The 14,787-nt window shown below is 48.0% G+C and overlaps 1 protein-coding gene across 1 annotated transcript in view; it reads right to left on the bottom strand.

The window, feature by feature from the left end:
• CACNA2D3 (calcium voltage-gated channel auxiliary subunit alpha2delta 3) overlaps positions 1 to 14,531 on the bottom strand; it is a 798,196-nt gene extending 783,665 nt beyond the window's left edge. The window contains exons 1-2 of the mRNA XM_084794478.1: positions 14,280 to 14,531; positions 13,525 to 13,606 (exon numbers count right to left, since the gene is read on the bottom strand). Coding sequence (XP_084650604.1) covers positions 13,525 to 13,606; positions 14,280 to 14,401 — 204 coding nt within the window. The 5' untranslated portion in view covers positions 14,402 to 14,531. The remainder of the gene's footprint in view (positions 1 to 13,524; positions 13,607 to 14,279) is intronic.
• Positions 14,532 to 14,787: the final 256 nt, after the last annotated feature.

Raw genomic sequence — 14,787 nt, 5'->3', positions numbered from 1 at the left:
CCACATGAGTGCTCTGTTGCAGAGATATGGTCTCCACAGAGAGGTCCCACATTTGAAAGGAGCTGGATATAGGCCTCCCCCTCCCATCTCCACCATGATCCCGCCCCACCCCACCCCACCCCCAGCCTCTGCACACAATACCTGGTTGGGTCTGATACTACAGGTGGTAAAGACTGGAGAAAAAAAATTCTTTTTGGAAAAACTGCCTCCCACTGAAATTATGTCATCTGCTTCCCATGCCCCAGAGAACAACCTGTACCCTTTCAGAGGGTCTGTACTTAGTGGGGGTTCTCAAATGGGCTGGAAGAACAGACAATCAAACCTGGAGAATGGGCACGCCAATAGAAACAGCCCAAGGTAGCTCCGGGCCTCTTCCTCCCAAGATTCCCTTCCTGGGTAAAGGTGCTAGAACCAGCCCTTGCCAGCTGGGCACAGGTTAAGCCACCCTGTAAGCAGGGCTCTGTGCAGTCTGCAGGTGTAGGAAGCTGCAGAGATGAACCTCCAGATAGTCTGCAACACAAAACTCAGAAACCTAGTGTCACGCATGTAGACAAAAGACAACACAGAGATTCCTAAGGAGTCGGGGTTATGCCCTGCACACAAGGTGAAGCTAGAAGGGCCTCCAGGAAAAGACAGATGAAGTGTGCCACCCTGTGAAGGTGAGGGGGGAGAGAAATTCAAATTCACGTTCCTCCTAATGTCACTGGGAATGTGGCATCCAAGCACTTTATGGAATTAGCTGCAGCAGCTCCCTAATTGCCTTTGCCGAGTCGCCTCCCCCAGGTTGATGGTGGCGGCTGCTGCGGCCCCATCAGTCTCGCTTGGTGCTCCTCACGCACCGCCCCGGCACTGCGGTTGCTCCTGCTGCAGCTGCCAGGTCCCCGCGCTGCAGAGGCACTAGGACCCCCTCAGCCGGGCTGTGTGCTTCCAAAAGAGACTCCCTGCACTAGGGGTACTGATGCAGAAGAGCAGAGATGCTCCAGAGGGGGGAGGAAGAGGTCACCTGGCTGAGACAAGTGTAGTCATCAGCGCCTGCTGGCACTCAGGGGGCTACCGGGTGAAGGACCTGCCTACAGGGCTTCAGCGATAGATATTCTCCCCAGATTAGCCCTCAGGATTTTCGGCATCCAACACCCTAACACTGGAGCTCAGAAACTGGGCATTGGACAGTAAATGGGGAAAGGGGCAGACACTCTGCATCCTTTGCCCGTGGCCGGGAGCATCACTAGCCTACAAGGACAAGGAAGAGGCTGTGCAAGCTATGCACGTCTTCCTTTCTTTATCTGAACACTGATGCATGCTACAGGAAAAATGCTGAGTCCCACTCCAAAGGTAGGTCTATGCCAGGTGCCAAAAGAGGACCCCCTCCAGGTCAGTAAGTATAAGCTGGTCCTGAGGAATCAAATTCCTGCTCATTGTACCCTCCCCACCACCACCACCACCACCACACAGGAGATAAGGGGGCCTCCGGATATCACACATCCCCAGACCTGCCAGGGGCATGGATGAATTTGCCAGACTCATCCCACACAAAATGAAACTGACCCTGAGGGTCAGAGGGCCATGGCTTTCAAGGTGACTGCCAATTGTGCAGAACAACAATAAAATAAAAATAAAAATTAAAAAAAACAGGCACCAACACAGCAAAACATTCAGGAAAGAGAGACGAATGATGGGACAAGAATGTTACTAACCCATTAACCAAAAGACAAAAATTGACCAACACTTCCTAGGCACCGGGCTCTGTGTGACTCTGTACTTACCATGACCTCATTTTATAGAAAAGGAGCCTATGACTTCAGTGCAAGGCTAAGAAAGGTCAGGCTGGATTACAACGCCAGATCTGTCTGGACCCAGGGCCTCAGAGCCCAGGCTGGTTGTTCTACATGGCCGTTGAACAGCCCTGTAGATAATACACAAGGGGCGGGGGCGGTCTACCAAATCCAGTCAGATGCTCAGACATCAAACCTAGTGACAGGGAGGGCTGGCCCTCAGAGGAAAATAAAAGACAAGTGACATCATCTTCCTGTTATAACAAAAGGAAGAACTATAAAAAAGTAAAAGTCTGCACATCTTCCTCTCCTTCCTCTCTCTTTTAAATCCCTTGTTAGACAAGAAACAAGACATTCAAGAAACAAGACAATGAATACAGCTGCAAAGTTAGAGCCGAGTGTAGACAAAGACCAAATCAAGGGATCAGTGACTAGTCCTAGGAAATATCCCAAAGCCTCTCCTGCCCCACCCTACTCTAAGTACTAAAGGTGAGACTTATATAGCCAAGGCCCAATGCCTAGTTGTTGAGCACAGCTACATCTTCTGTCTCTGTTTCTGCATCTTTAACAGCCTTTGTGATGTCATTTAAACAATGGCCCTGACGCCTGGACATCTACTGGCATCTCCGCAGCCAGAGCTTCCTGGTGTGGAAGCTATGCCTCAGGAATAGTGATGATGATGATGATGATGATGATGATGATGATGATGATGATGATGAAACCAGCATCACATCGGTCTGTCCACCATTTGTGCACACTTCCTCAAGAATACTTACTGCTAAGCACCCATCCTCTTGCATTTTGCCCATTGGCCCTCTCAGTTCTACCCTAGAAGCTAATACCTCTGAGTCCATTTGCCAGAGGCTCTGCAACTGACTTAGGGTCCCTGAGACTCTGAAGCCGGTTCATCTAGACCCCCAGCCTGAACGGCTGACTCAGACTCTCTGTTCTCCCCAGACATCTGCTCCCAGGACCAACGACTCCTCTTAAAAGCAGATTTTAAAGTCAATCCTCTGATTTCTAAGTCTCTATATATTTCCTATCAGTCTTAAGGCATTTATTTTCAGAAAAAGAAAAAAAATGCAAGTCTTGCTACTCAAGTAGAAAATCCAGCTATGGCTCCATAATTCTGGAACTCCTGTTCTGGGTAATATTTATTCTCCACAGTTTTCAAAAGATAAGTGATCTGTGAACACTCTGTAGAGAGGATTACATCTTCTTTCAGAGTGGCCAGGACCCTTGATATTCTGCAATACTTAAACCTGGGAACAAAATTTGGATTTTTAAAAAATTAATTACCAATATTCCTTAAAAAAAAAATAAAACAGCACATGACTATCATACACACCTACATACAAACACAAAAGTCCTGGGTGTGTTGCCTTTTAGTGACTGGCTTGAACTATGCCTTTGCCATCTGAATCAGTATGCAAATAAGTTTGTAAATCAGCATGCAAATTCTGTGTAAAACCAAATGACAACAGTGTCCCCACTGGGACCCAGGCCAAAGCTAAGAAAGAATGTTCAAATTTCAGCATCACCACCAAGGAGAAGCCAAATGAGTTCTACTTATTTCTGGGGAGACAAGAAGTCTGCGCCTGTCGAGCTGTTTGCATATGGCACACTGATACTATTCTAATAGACAGTCCACTAATAACGGGAACCCATAGTAGGTGGAGAGCACAGCTGTGCGTTATAGGACTCACATCTCTTGTTCTCTATATGTTTTCCCAACTCTACAACAACAAAATACAATGGGAAAGTCACTGTGGACAGTACAGGCACAAAGAACAAAACAGTTGCCCAATGTGTTTAATTGCACCTTGCTTTGAGAATTACTGGACAACGTCACAGCAAGAACAAACTATCTTAATAGTGACCCACCTTTACCAGGCAAGGGACAGGACTGGGAGAGTTTGGGCAAGAAAACCAAAGAATATCACTTCCTGAGCATGTATAATAAGTGCTTCTCTTTGCCACCACGTCTCTGTCCATTAATGTACACGGTGCATGTTGTCTCCATGTGATTTCCAGGGAGTCAAAGGGACAATAACTTCAAGTCTGTCTCTTGTTCTTCACTAATGACAAAGCAGGATAGTAATGTGATAGAGTAGACAGAAAAGTAAGGCTTTCCTGGGCCATATATTGAGTTTCACACCATCATCCTCAGAGCCTGATGTCACAGACACTTGCATTATTTGTGCCACTTTTTAAAATGTGCATGTGGGCGGTGAGTATGAACGCATGGGTGTGAGTGCCCAAGGGGACAAGAAGTGGGCATCAGATCCCCTAGAACTGGAGCCGCTGTAAGACACTTGACATGGGCTCTAGGAACGGAACTCCAGTCCTCTGCAAGCACTCTTAGCCACTGAGCCATATCATCCATCCGTCTTTGTGCTACTTCAGAATATACAAGTCGAGACCTAGGATGAGCAAGGTAGTGACTAGCATGGCACAACTCAGCCCTAAAACCAAGTGGGAAACCAAATAAACTGAAGAACGTCCTCAGTTGTCCCAGGCTCCCTGCGGGAAGACTCTAGAACCAGATACAATTACAGGATCCCCTCCTGAGAGTCAAGGGTCGGGAGGTGTCAGAAAAGTAAAAAGGAGCCCAGTGTGGTGGCACACCCATAATCCCAGCACTAGGGAAGCTGGGGAAAGAGAAACTCCAGGCCAGCCTGGGCTATTGTGAGCTCATATCTCAAAGAAACATAAGATACGTTGATAAGGAAGAGTGAGAAGGGAGAGAAGAAGAGGGAGCCACAGGGGAGGGAAACTAAGAAAGAAATTCTAAGTCATGTGAAGAGCATGTGGGTGGGTCCAGATTTGGATCCAGACTTGGGGGTCCCATAAGCCAATTATTCCCTTCATCTTTTTTGAAAACAGGATCCCAGAGTTTTAGGAGAATAAGTCACACACACACACACACACACACACACACACACACACACACACACACTTAGGAAGTTGAGCAGAGATTATGGCTGGTCTGAGTTTTCAGGGAAAACAGGAAAGGGAAAGGCTCCCTGGGATTTGAAGAAGAGTTGAGTCTTCAAGTCATAGCTGGAACTCGGCCAGCAGTTTTGCAAGGTCACTGTTTCTCCTGTCAGCCCCATCTCCTGTGCTAAGATGGCGCTGGAGCAGCCTAGACGTGTGTCGCCCCAGCCGACCACCGTCTTAGCAGTCAGCTCTGTCGCTGGCTCTCAGCAACTGCTCACATCTGGTGTGGCACAAATCCACACTGCAAGGTAAGGCAGCTTGGCCTCATCTTGGGGACCCAACCGTCAATAAAACTGCCAGGAGAGCATGCTCTGCGCCCCCCACCTGCTGAAGACCAAGATTCTGAGGGAGGATAAGCAACAGCAAGGGCATCATTGTTGTTGTCGTCCACAAGCTCCACCTGCCGCCTGAGACCTCACAGCTTTGACTCCAGCTGCACCCAATGCAAAGAGAGGCAGAGTCCTGAGGAGCAAAACACCCTGTTACCAAGATGTTTCACCTCCTGAAACCTGAGGCCTGTGAGGTTTCAAACCTCAAATCTGTGAGGCAAAAAATTCTGGTCACCTCTGTGTCAAAAGACCCAAATGGGCACCAGCTACTATAGCCAGAAGTGCTATACCAAACACGCTCTCTGGCTTATACTTGTATACCTGAGCTGATGATGACCTTGGTGGATTTCCAGAAGTCCAGGGGCCAGTCAGACACTACAATTCTGTGACATTCATAAAAACAAATGGCCCTTGAGCACATTCTGCCAACTGGCTTACAACAGCTTTTTTTAAAGTACTTAGTTACTATAGCAGACCCCACCTCCAAGACTTCAAGATGCTGGTAATTCTGAGGGGGGATCGGGGAGGGAAGGAAGGGGGAGTTGGGAGTTGGGGGGGGGGGCAGTTTGCAAGTTGTACTCATTCAACCTCTTTAAGGACGCAGATCAGGACTGCAGATGCTCACGGCCAAAATATAACAGCAGGGCTGCCAAGCAAGCTCTAGAGAGGACAGGGCCAGCAGGAAGAGCCAAGGAACACCAGGTGCCCTTGCCTCCTGTGGGGGGGTGACAGATGGCTAACCAACACTGCTTCACCTCTCTATAGCCCTCCCACCTCCTTTTGGTGTCCAGCATCATTCCGCATGAAGCCCCCGGGAGAAGTCTGAACTTTCAAAAGGCCAGCAAGAGTATTGTCCCAGCAGGAAGTGTCTGTCATGCTGTCCAAGAGGACCCTGGAGTTAAGATGTGTCCACTGTGGCTGATGCACCCATCCTGTAGCTTATGAGCCTCTTTCTCTCTCTTTATGGGGCAGAAGCAGCCACGTCTTCAGCTGACCCACTATCCAGGAAGCAAGGCAGACCATGACTGGCAGGCTCGTGTGGGCACCTTCTCCTGTCTAGGAGAAAGGGGGCTAGCCTTGTCCCACATATGTGACATTCATCCTGACAGGAACTGTACTGTCATGGCTACATCCCCCCGCTCTATGGTACTGGTTCCCTGTCAGCTACCAGGTGCATTACCTTCCTACGAGGTCCTCATATAGTAACCCATGTTAACTGTTCACTCCTGAATCCACAGGTATTTAGGGATCCAGGCCCCAGAGTGCTTAGCAAAGATCATCTGCAGAGCTTCGCATGGTGCATCCCATAATGCCCACAAGGAGTCATTGCCAGGAGCTTTTGATGTGCCAGGCATTGTGCTAAGCACTTTGTATATTTTATTCCATGGACTGTATTGGTCTCCTTTCCCATTTAAAGGCACAGGTTCTGAAATGCTATACCACAAGGTGGCCCAGATAGGAAATGGAGATAAGGCAGGCAAATCTACGTTCTTATGACTCCAAGACTGTCCTCTCAGCCATTATCCTGGCTTTAATTATTTCTGAAGTAATTTCCCAGATGTTACCTCATTTCATCTCCAAAGCGCTCCATGCTAGAGAAAGCCAGGTATTATTAACTCCCCCGCCCCTAAAGAGCAACTTGGTGTTTTAAAAGATCACATAAAACATGTGGCCAGATGTGCAGACTCCAGCAGCCCCGCTCAGCCACTTGGAGAGGCTGCTTGACTTCTGTAGGCCTCAATTAGTCATCTGTGAAATGGGCAGAACAGTGACCCCTGACCTAGCTAGCTTAAAGAAAGATCTGCTGTTGATGTTTTTGAGAGAGGCTTTGTTGTATAAGTCAGACTGGCCTCAAACTCACAATCCTCCTGCCTCAGCCTTCCCAGTCCTGGGATTGCAGGTCTGTGCCACGCCACTGTATCCCAGAACCTGAAATAGAGAGCCTGCAAGTGAATGTCCCCTGCTTCTGCTATCAGATTAAGGGACTTGCCCAAGGCTACTCAGGAAATGACAGAAACAATAAGCAGACAAACCTCTAGACCAGGGACCCCCTTCTTTTAACAGCATGTCTCTAAGGGACAAGTATCTCTGAGTATGCTCCAAGCTCTCCAATGGAACAAGGAAGGGTGAAGGAAGCATCATAATGAGTGAGATGCCTGGGAGGAAAACTAGCAAGCTGAAATGAAGGCAGCTTGCCCCCACGGAAGGCTTAGCCGGGCATCAGCAGACCAGGACTTGCTTCAGCACTCCGCTTTCAACAGGCCCTGAAAACTATGCAGCTGCCTGTGTTCTTCTAGCAGGTCCTCGCATTCCAGCTGCATACACCATCCTGTATGCTAGCCAGAGCCACGCCTGATGAAAAGCGGTCGCTTGGTTCTACACGGGCATCCTGGTTTGCTCTGTTTGCTGAGCCTCTCTAGCAACCCAAGAAGATGAGGTCCTCTCCATCAGCAGGCGGCAGCAGGCACTCTCTGCAGTGGGCGGCAGCCACCTTGTTAGTGCAGGTGTAGACACAGGCATAAACTTAGTAACTGTAATGGTAATGACAGGTGCAATCCCCTACATTGACTGGCAGTTGCTCCCCTTAAAAACGTATAACCAGCGGTCTGTGGTATGAACCCACAGCATTTATGGCTCTGATCAACTTGCCAGTCCGGATCATTTGCCCGTGTCAATGCTCTTTTAACCTCAAGGGAGTTAATCATCTTCCAATAGCAGGTGTCAAGATAAAGGTCCTAAAATATGCAAAGGAAAAGTCATGGCCATCCACTCCTGGTCGAGAGAGAATGCTTTGCTTTCCAATGCAGCCTTGAGACACACAATTTGGCCTCTGAGTTGTTTGTTTTCATAATCCTGGTCAGGAGTAACTGAAAAGCTATCTAAGGTATATATTTAATACAAACTGCAAAGTGGAATGCCTCCTTTAGAGGACCCACCAAGTGCCCCATAAGTGTTGCTCAAAGCAAACAAAAACTTGTCGTGTTTTAGAAACATTATATTTTTTATCAAAGTCTATTTGTATAATAACTTTCTGCTGGCTTGGCATACAGATCATCCCACAACACGCCAGCTACACAGCCAGCAGCCCAAGGTGCTGAGGGTGAGTCCAGGCCCAGGCTGCTGCCTTGTGAAGGGCACTGTGGGTCGGCTTCAGAGTCTGCCAACGGCTAACCACCCAGGGGAGCCTGGGGAATGTAACAGCTCTTCTTCCTCTCCTTGAAGGAAAAGGTGCATTCTGTTTAATGGACTGAGGAGGACAGAAGAAGGTTCTAGCAGGGTCATCAGAGACAGGTTTCGGGAACTTTTCCCTGTGGACAGTCCTCAAGAGTTCACTGGAGTCATTCAAGATGAAACATGGACCATTAAGTCTTCACATAAAAATGGCATTAAAAGAAAGTAAAGTCTCATATGCTAATTCACAGACTGACACTCTATTAACATATATTTAATTTCTTCTATGGTCTCAGACACAACAAAATCTCGAAGTCAAAGGATAGCATCTTAAGCAACTTACACCCCTATCACTCTTGCCTCATAGGCCCTGGAAGGCTGGACTTTGGGGCTGTTTCCTCTGGTACTACCGTTACAGGAGGTGGGGGACCCTGACAGACCCTGTGTGTGTGGATAAAGAAAAGGCCCATTTGTTGGCTTCAGTGACGGCAAATCTGGATTAATGACAACCCTGAGACAAAGGATCCTGCTCACATGACATGTGCACTCATTTTAGCAAGCTCAGCACACTCAGTCACTTACTGGCTGCCTTATGTGGGAGCACCATATACCGCTGGAGATCGATCAAAAGCAGGGTCTGAAATCCCAATTTGCACTCCCGTGGATACATGCTTCCAACCAAAGAAATGAAGGGGGAGTAAAGGCTGTTAAGTGTGCAGGGATGGCGGCCTCACAGTTCTTACGGCTTTGGTTATCCTACCACAAGGTGATATCGTCACCAAAAACTGGAAGCATGGATTGTGTTTGTCCATCCCCAAGAGGTTTCATAACCATAGACTATTTTATTTTATATTCATGTGTCTTCCTAAAATCACACTTATCCTAATAAATGGATAGCTGGACCCATTTATTAATTAATACTAGAAAGATCATCACACTAACAGATCAAAACTCATAGCTGCAATGGAATGGAAACCTGAGGTTTGCCTCTAACGAGAGAGAATTTCATTCATATTTTCAGTCCCTTAATCTTAATAAGCATATGCAAATCTCTTTGAGTTGCACAGGCTGCAGCAGCTCCGAGTAAAAGACAGAAAGCAGGGTATCTCTGACAGAGATGAAATCTTAGGAAACACAATAAACCAAAGAGGTTCACGCAAAAACTTATCAAGGGACCATGTGAGCATTAAGTAGACAGACACCTATCAAACGTGTGTCCTGGTGACAGGGCTAATGAGACCACTAATTGACCAGAAAAATTGGAACTGTCATTTGAGAACTGTCAAGGCTTTAAAAGAGAATATGAAAGGACAAAGTCTACTAATCAGAAGTGGTGCTGTGAATGGACCACTGGCAACACAGGCTAAGCGTGTATCTTTGGGGACGGCAGGTAAATTGTCTTCATTCTAAAACACAGAGCCTCCTTCGTGATCTGTAGAGCTGTGCTTCCTCAGGACAGCACAGCACGAACTCCCAATTCATAATTCACAAATGTTCATTGTTAATTATTTAAAAGTCCATTGATTTCCACATTGATGAAAAGTCATAATTGTACAAAATGGCTAAAGGAACCGGCCTTTTACTTTGCTGACTCCGTCCAGTGGAGAGACACATCGAGAGTTTATGTATTAAGGCCATCTCAATAAATAGTTGATAACACAAAAGCCTGCTTGAGCATTTCAAGAAGCAAATGGCCTGGTGAGTGCTGCTGGAGGTGTCCAAGGTAACGGGGCCTCTTTGTTGTTGTTGATGGCAGAAGCACGTATTACCTGTGCTTACCATCACGGTTCTGGGAAACGTCACTAGAACCCATTATTCCAACAAACATCCATCGCCTGAATGCAGGTCTAAACAGAATGAAAGACTCAGCCTCCATGGAAATCCCCCTAAGGGGGAGGGGATGAAAATCACACTTGCTTAATGACTCCTACTGCAAAGGTTAAAGGTGTGGTGCCTTTGTGTTTAACAGCCAGGCTTTCAGACCTGTTAGAAGACTTCTTGACTCCCAGAATAGAGAGGTGACACGGAACTATGCCTCCCTAAATGGACCCAGCAAAGCACATCTTAGGGGAGAGGGAGATGAAGCTGAATACTGGCACGGATGTGTCCAATAGGAAGTTAATTTAGAGCTGACAAGAAGGGAAAGCCCTGCAGTATGCGCCAGTGAAGGCAGCAGCTGACAGGCCCTCAGGGGCACACCAGTACTGGCCTTGGGGTGGGCGGAGGTCTTCTAACAACCCCTATGCTGCTCATGACTCACTCCCACCTACTTTTCTACAGCCAAAACATACCACTTTAAAAAGCATTTGGATCCCATGTCCAAAAAAAAAAAAAAAAAAAAAAGAAAGAAACTAAGAGGGCAAGACTGCATAGATGACCTACTGTAGTGTCCTAAGCTACTGGCAGGGAGAGCCATGGCACCAAACCAGGGACAACTGAGGAAACAATGACCCTGTGTAAGGTGGTGGTGACTTACAGTCCCTGTGAGTGTCTACTTCAGAGTCCACTGCAAGTCACATCACCTAACAAAGAGCACTGCCAAAATGGCAGACCTCCCAGTCTTCAAACACATCAAAGTGGATGGCCAATTCTTATTTAATTTATATTCATAATAATTACTTTGGAAAGTTTAGGCCCTGGGTGAAAAAAGAAAAGAAAAAAAAATGAAAAAAAATGAAAGAAAGAAAACTTCCATTCTAAAGATGAACATGCTACCTTGACTGAGAGCATGAAGCACCAGTTAGAAAATGACACGAATACAGAAGATTATATTGTGGCATACAGTGCATTTTTCCTTAACTGAGAGTCAAATGTAAATGTCCACACCTTACAAGTGAAATTACGGTCTATTATGCAACCCAGTATTATCACCTGTGAGTTCCCCTAACACAGTGTTAATGCATTTTTCCAATTGAATCTACCTCGTTTTCAAGGCACCTCAATTGTTAAGATACAGAAAAGTGCACAGGGTTGATGCACACTGTTTTGGTTTAGAGAAATAATTCCTAATGCAAGTTGCCAGAAAATTGAAAATAAGCAAGAGGGTGACAGCACCCTCGATTTTCCAAGTGGCATTCCGTCTCTCACACTCAGAGCATCTCAGATCTCTTCCCATTCATGCTGAACTCTCTAACCCAATGTTCTTCAGCGTCTTAAAGAACACAGTCATATCTGGGAGATCAATAGGGCTCAAAGATCTCGGCAGAATGCTCCCCAAATCATCTATCACACACCCTTCTGACCACTCCTGAAAGTACTTGCCAAGCAACCCGAAGCCATGAGTATCTCATGACCCCTGTTGTGGAAGACGGCACACAGCAGCGGATACCCGCCCTGGACCCTAACTGAAAGCACTGCTTCGCCTTCCCCTGGAACGACTGACACGGTGCCAAACAGCAACAAGGAAGGGCAACTAAGCATCACACAGCTGGAAACAATCACACACTTGTCCAGCTGCAGGCCCAGCAAGAGCGGAGCAAGGCTGGCGAGTTCGATATCAGGGGCCACCCTGATGAGAAGGCGAGAGAAGTGTCTGAGCCATTTCCAACTTGCTTGTACAATGAGCAACAATAGGATTGATGGAGTTTGTGCAGCATACGCGTTGTGTGCTCTAACTTCCAGACGAAGAAAAACATGTATTTCACATGCTTCCCAAAAGCTGAGCTAGAAGCTATGTAAGTACAACCAACACCAAAAAGGGGGGTGGGGGGGGCACAACTCCAACATGCAGATGAGAAGAGTCTCTTTAAAGTTATACGATATGGTCACTTCTTTCAAAGCACAGCCAAAATACATAGGCTATGTCACAGTCCGGAGCTCGTCACATAAAACATCTGACAAGCAGGCAGCAAGCCAGAGTACGGCCAAGGCTGGACCAAATTAAAAGAATACTAGGAGGGAAAGGCCATTCTTATAAATGTGGTGGGTCCAAGGCATGTAAATGACCGTCTTATATAAAAGCAGATCAACGCATTAAGTTTTACCAACTGACTAAATTTCAGTGCACTTCTTCCCAATCTAAAGGTAAACAGTCTTCTCTATGGCTTTAAGGAACCTGGTGCCTGGCTCTTTTCCCCCAGCCAGTATACTTTGCCATCCCATTATTGGATGATGCTTTATTATAATACTTGAATTTCATGTGACAAACGGTTTCATATAATGCCCCGATATGCTACTCTCTGAAATGGAATGCCATAAATAAAATATGGACTCTGTTACCAGGCAGCATGCACAACACATATGGCACATTGGCCCAAAAAACACATTTTAAAACGCTTAAAAGTTAACTTAACAATTTTAGCTGTTTATACCCATTCTCAGAGAATGGTCCCCTAAAGGCCACTTTTATTTTCTATTGTCAAGAGAATATTTGGATTAACTTGGTTAATTTGCTAACTTGAAATCCTCTTCACCCGCTCTGATTTCCACCCCTACCCACCCACCAGCTCATTCTTTATCTTAGAAGGAGGAAAAGAGGCCATATAGCTCACGATGTAATTTTAAGCATAATGCTGCCTATTTGAATTAAAACCGATGCAGCTTCTGATAAGTGCCTAATAATCAATTCTCCATTCTCATTACTCTACAGAAATATATGGACGCAGACCAATTTCTGAAGTTTGTGGACCACTCTCCGAGCTTATTACCCGGCAGTGCAGCTGAGTGGAAAGATAACCACATTCATTCTCCTTATCTGTAATGATGTAATGCACCCCAGCCCTGGGTCTAGATGATTGGGGAATAATGGGATTGTACAACTGCAGGGCTGACAAACAATGCTGCTGGTGTCTGTCTGATACATTGAACCCCACGACTCCCATGCAAGGTGGAGGCTCAAAAAAAAAAAAAAAAAAAAAAAAAAAAAAAAAAAAAACGAAAACAAAAACAGGAGCCGGTTCTGCCCCTTGGATGAAGTTAGCATCTTTTGGCCAAGGAAGCATCTGCTCTCGCACTGAGACAGCAATATAGACAACTGAGAGGAGAGCCGGGCAAACGCACTGTTTCCAAGCCCCAGCCAGGACGGTGTCGGAGTGAGTACCCTGCTTTTCTTTGTGTTTAGAATCAAGTGTCATCTAAAAATAACCGGTCGGTAGGGAGAAGTCACTGCACAGTACAATGCCAAGAACCCGGAGATAGGAGACTACTCTGTTAACTGATGCAGCTCTGGGCTCACGTTTGTTTGGAAAAACTAAATCTGCCTCCATTTTCTGTGCTAGAAAAATCATCGCTGTCTGTCACCACAGAAACCTTACCTTTTGCAGAAGCTGGGAACCGGAGTACTTGGCAGCAATGGATTTTATCTCCCCACCAAAAGCGGAAGCCCACAGCTTCACTCTATGGGGAGAAAGGGCAGAGGAAGAAATTAACACCTAGTGTCACCGTCACACACGCGCACACACACCGGGGCTGAGGCTGAAGGAGCAGAACGATAGAACATTAAAGAAAATGGGAAAATAAAGAGAGAAAACGCTCTCTCTTAGAAACTACCAGCACCAAACTGCAGAACCACAGAGGAGCGCAGGTGGGGTTCTGGGGTCACCAGAGTTCAGAATGTGTCATCTCCCTGGCTCTCCAAAAAGACCATGGGCTTTCATAGAAACAACTGCCTGGTTACTTAAACACCTTAAATGAGCATCACCTGGCAAATACTACTCAGAAGAAATCCACCCATCCCCCGCTTCCTGGAAAAGTGGGATGGCAAGGTAGCAGAAAAGAGGTCCATTAAAACAGCCCGTGGAAGTTGCAGTCGGTAAACCGGCTCCAAACTTGGTGCTGTCACTTGAGGTGAACCTCTCCAGGTCTTACACCCTAACCCTACCGAGAGGGCGAGAAGGTCCCACCCCAGTCTCGCTGCTCCACGCTGATGCTGAGAGGCAGGTGCAAGAGGCGAGGCCCGCACCCGCGGCGGGTCCTGCCCAGCCGCACCTGCAGGCGCCCAAACTTGGGTTCCCCGAGTCCCCCGGGCGCTGGCGGCCCCTCCCCGGGAGTCCCAGCACTAGGCACTTACACGGAGAGCGGGATCTGCTGCTCCGAGCGCACCCCGTCCCCCAGCGCGGCGTAGAGAAGCGCGGTGACTAGGAGCGCCGAGGCCCCCCGGGACGCGCAGCGCAGCGAGCCCGGCCCGGCCATCCTGGGCTCCCTCCGACACGCCGGCGGCGGGCGGCGGCGGCGACTGGAGCGGCCGCGGAGAGCTGCGCCGGGCGGGCGGGCGGTGGGCGAGCGCGCTTGGCAGCCTGCTCCGCCGCGCGCCGCCCCTCCTGCCTCTCGCGCTCTGGGCTCACTTGGGGAGCAGGGGAAAAAGGGAGCGGAGTGGGGGGGTGGGGTGGGGGGGAGGGCGGAGAGGAGGTGGGAGGGAGCGCTGGGAAGGAGGCAGGAGCGGGAGGAGGGAGCGAGACGCGCCTCTTGCCGCGGCAGCTGCCCGGCCCCGCCTCGGCGGCCCCGGGGAGTCCGGCGGGCCGCGGCGGGAGGGCGAGAGGCGTCTCGCGGGCGGTGACTCTCAAACTCTAGTGTCCTTG

Source organism: Acomys minous (genome assembly GCF_964271855.1).
Source record: "Acomys minous genome assembly, chromosome: 9".
Taxonomy (NCBI): domain Eukaryota; kingdom Metazoa; phylum Chordata; class Mammalia; order Rodentia; family Muridae; genus Acomys; species Acomys minous.
The sequence above is the reverse complement of the archived record's forward strand: the minus strand, read 5'-3'. Positions and strand labels throughout refer to the sequence as shown.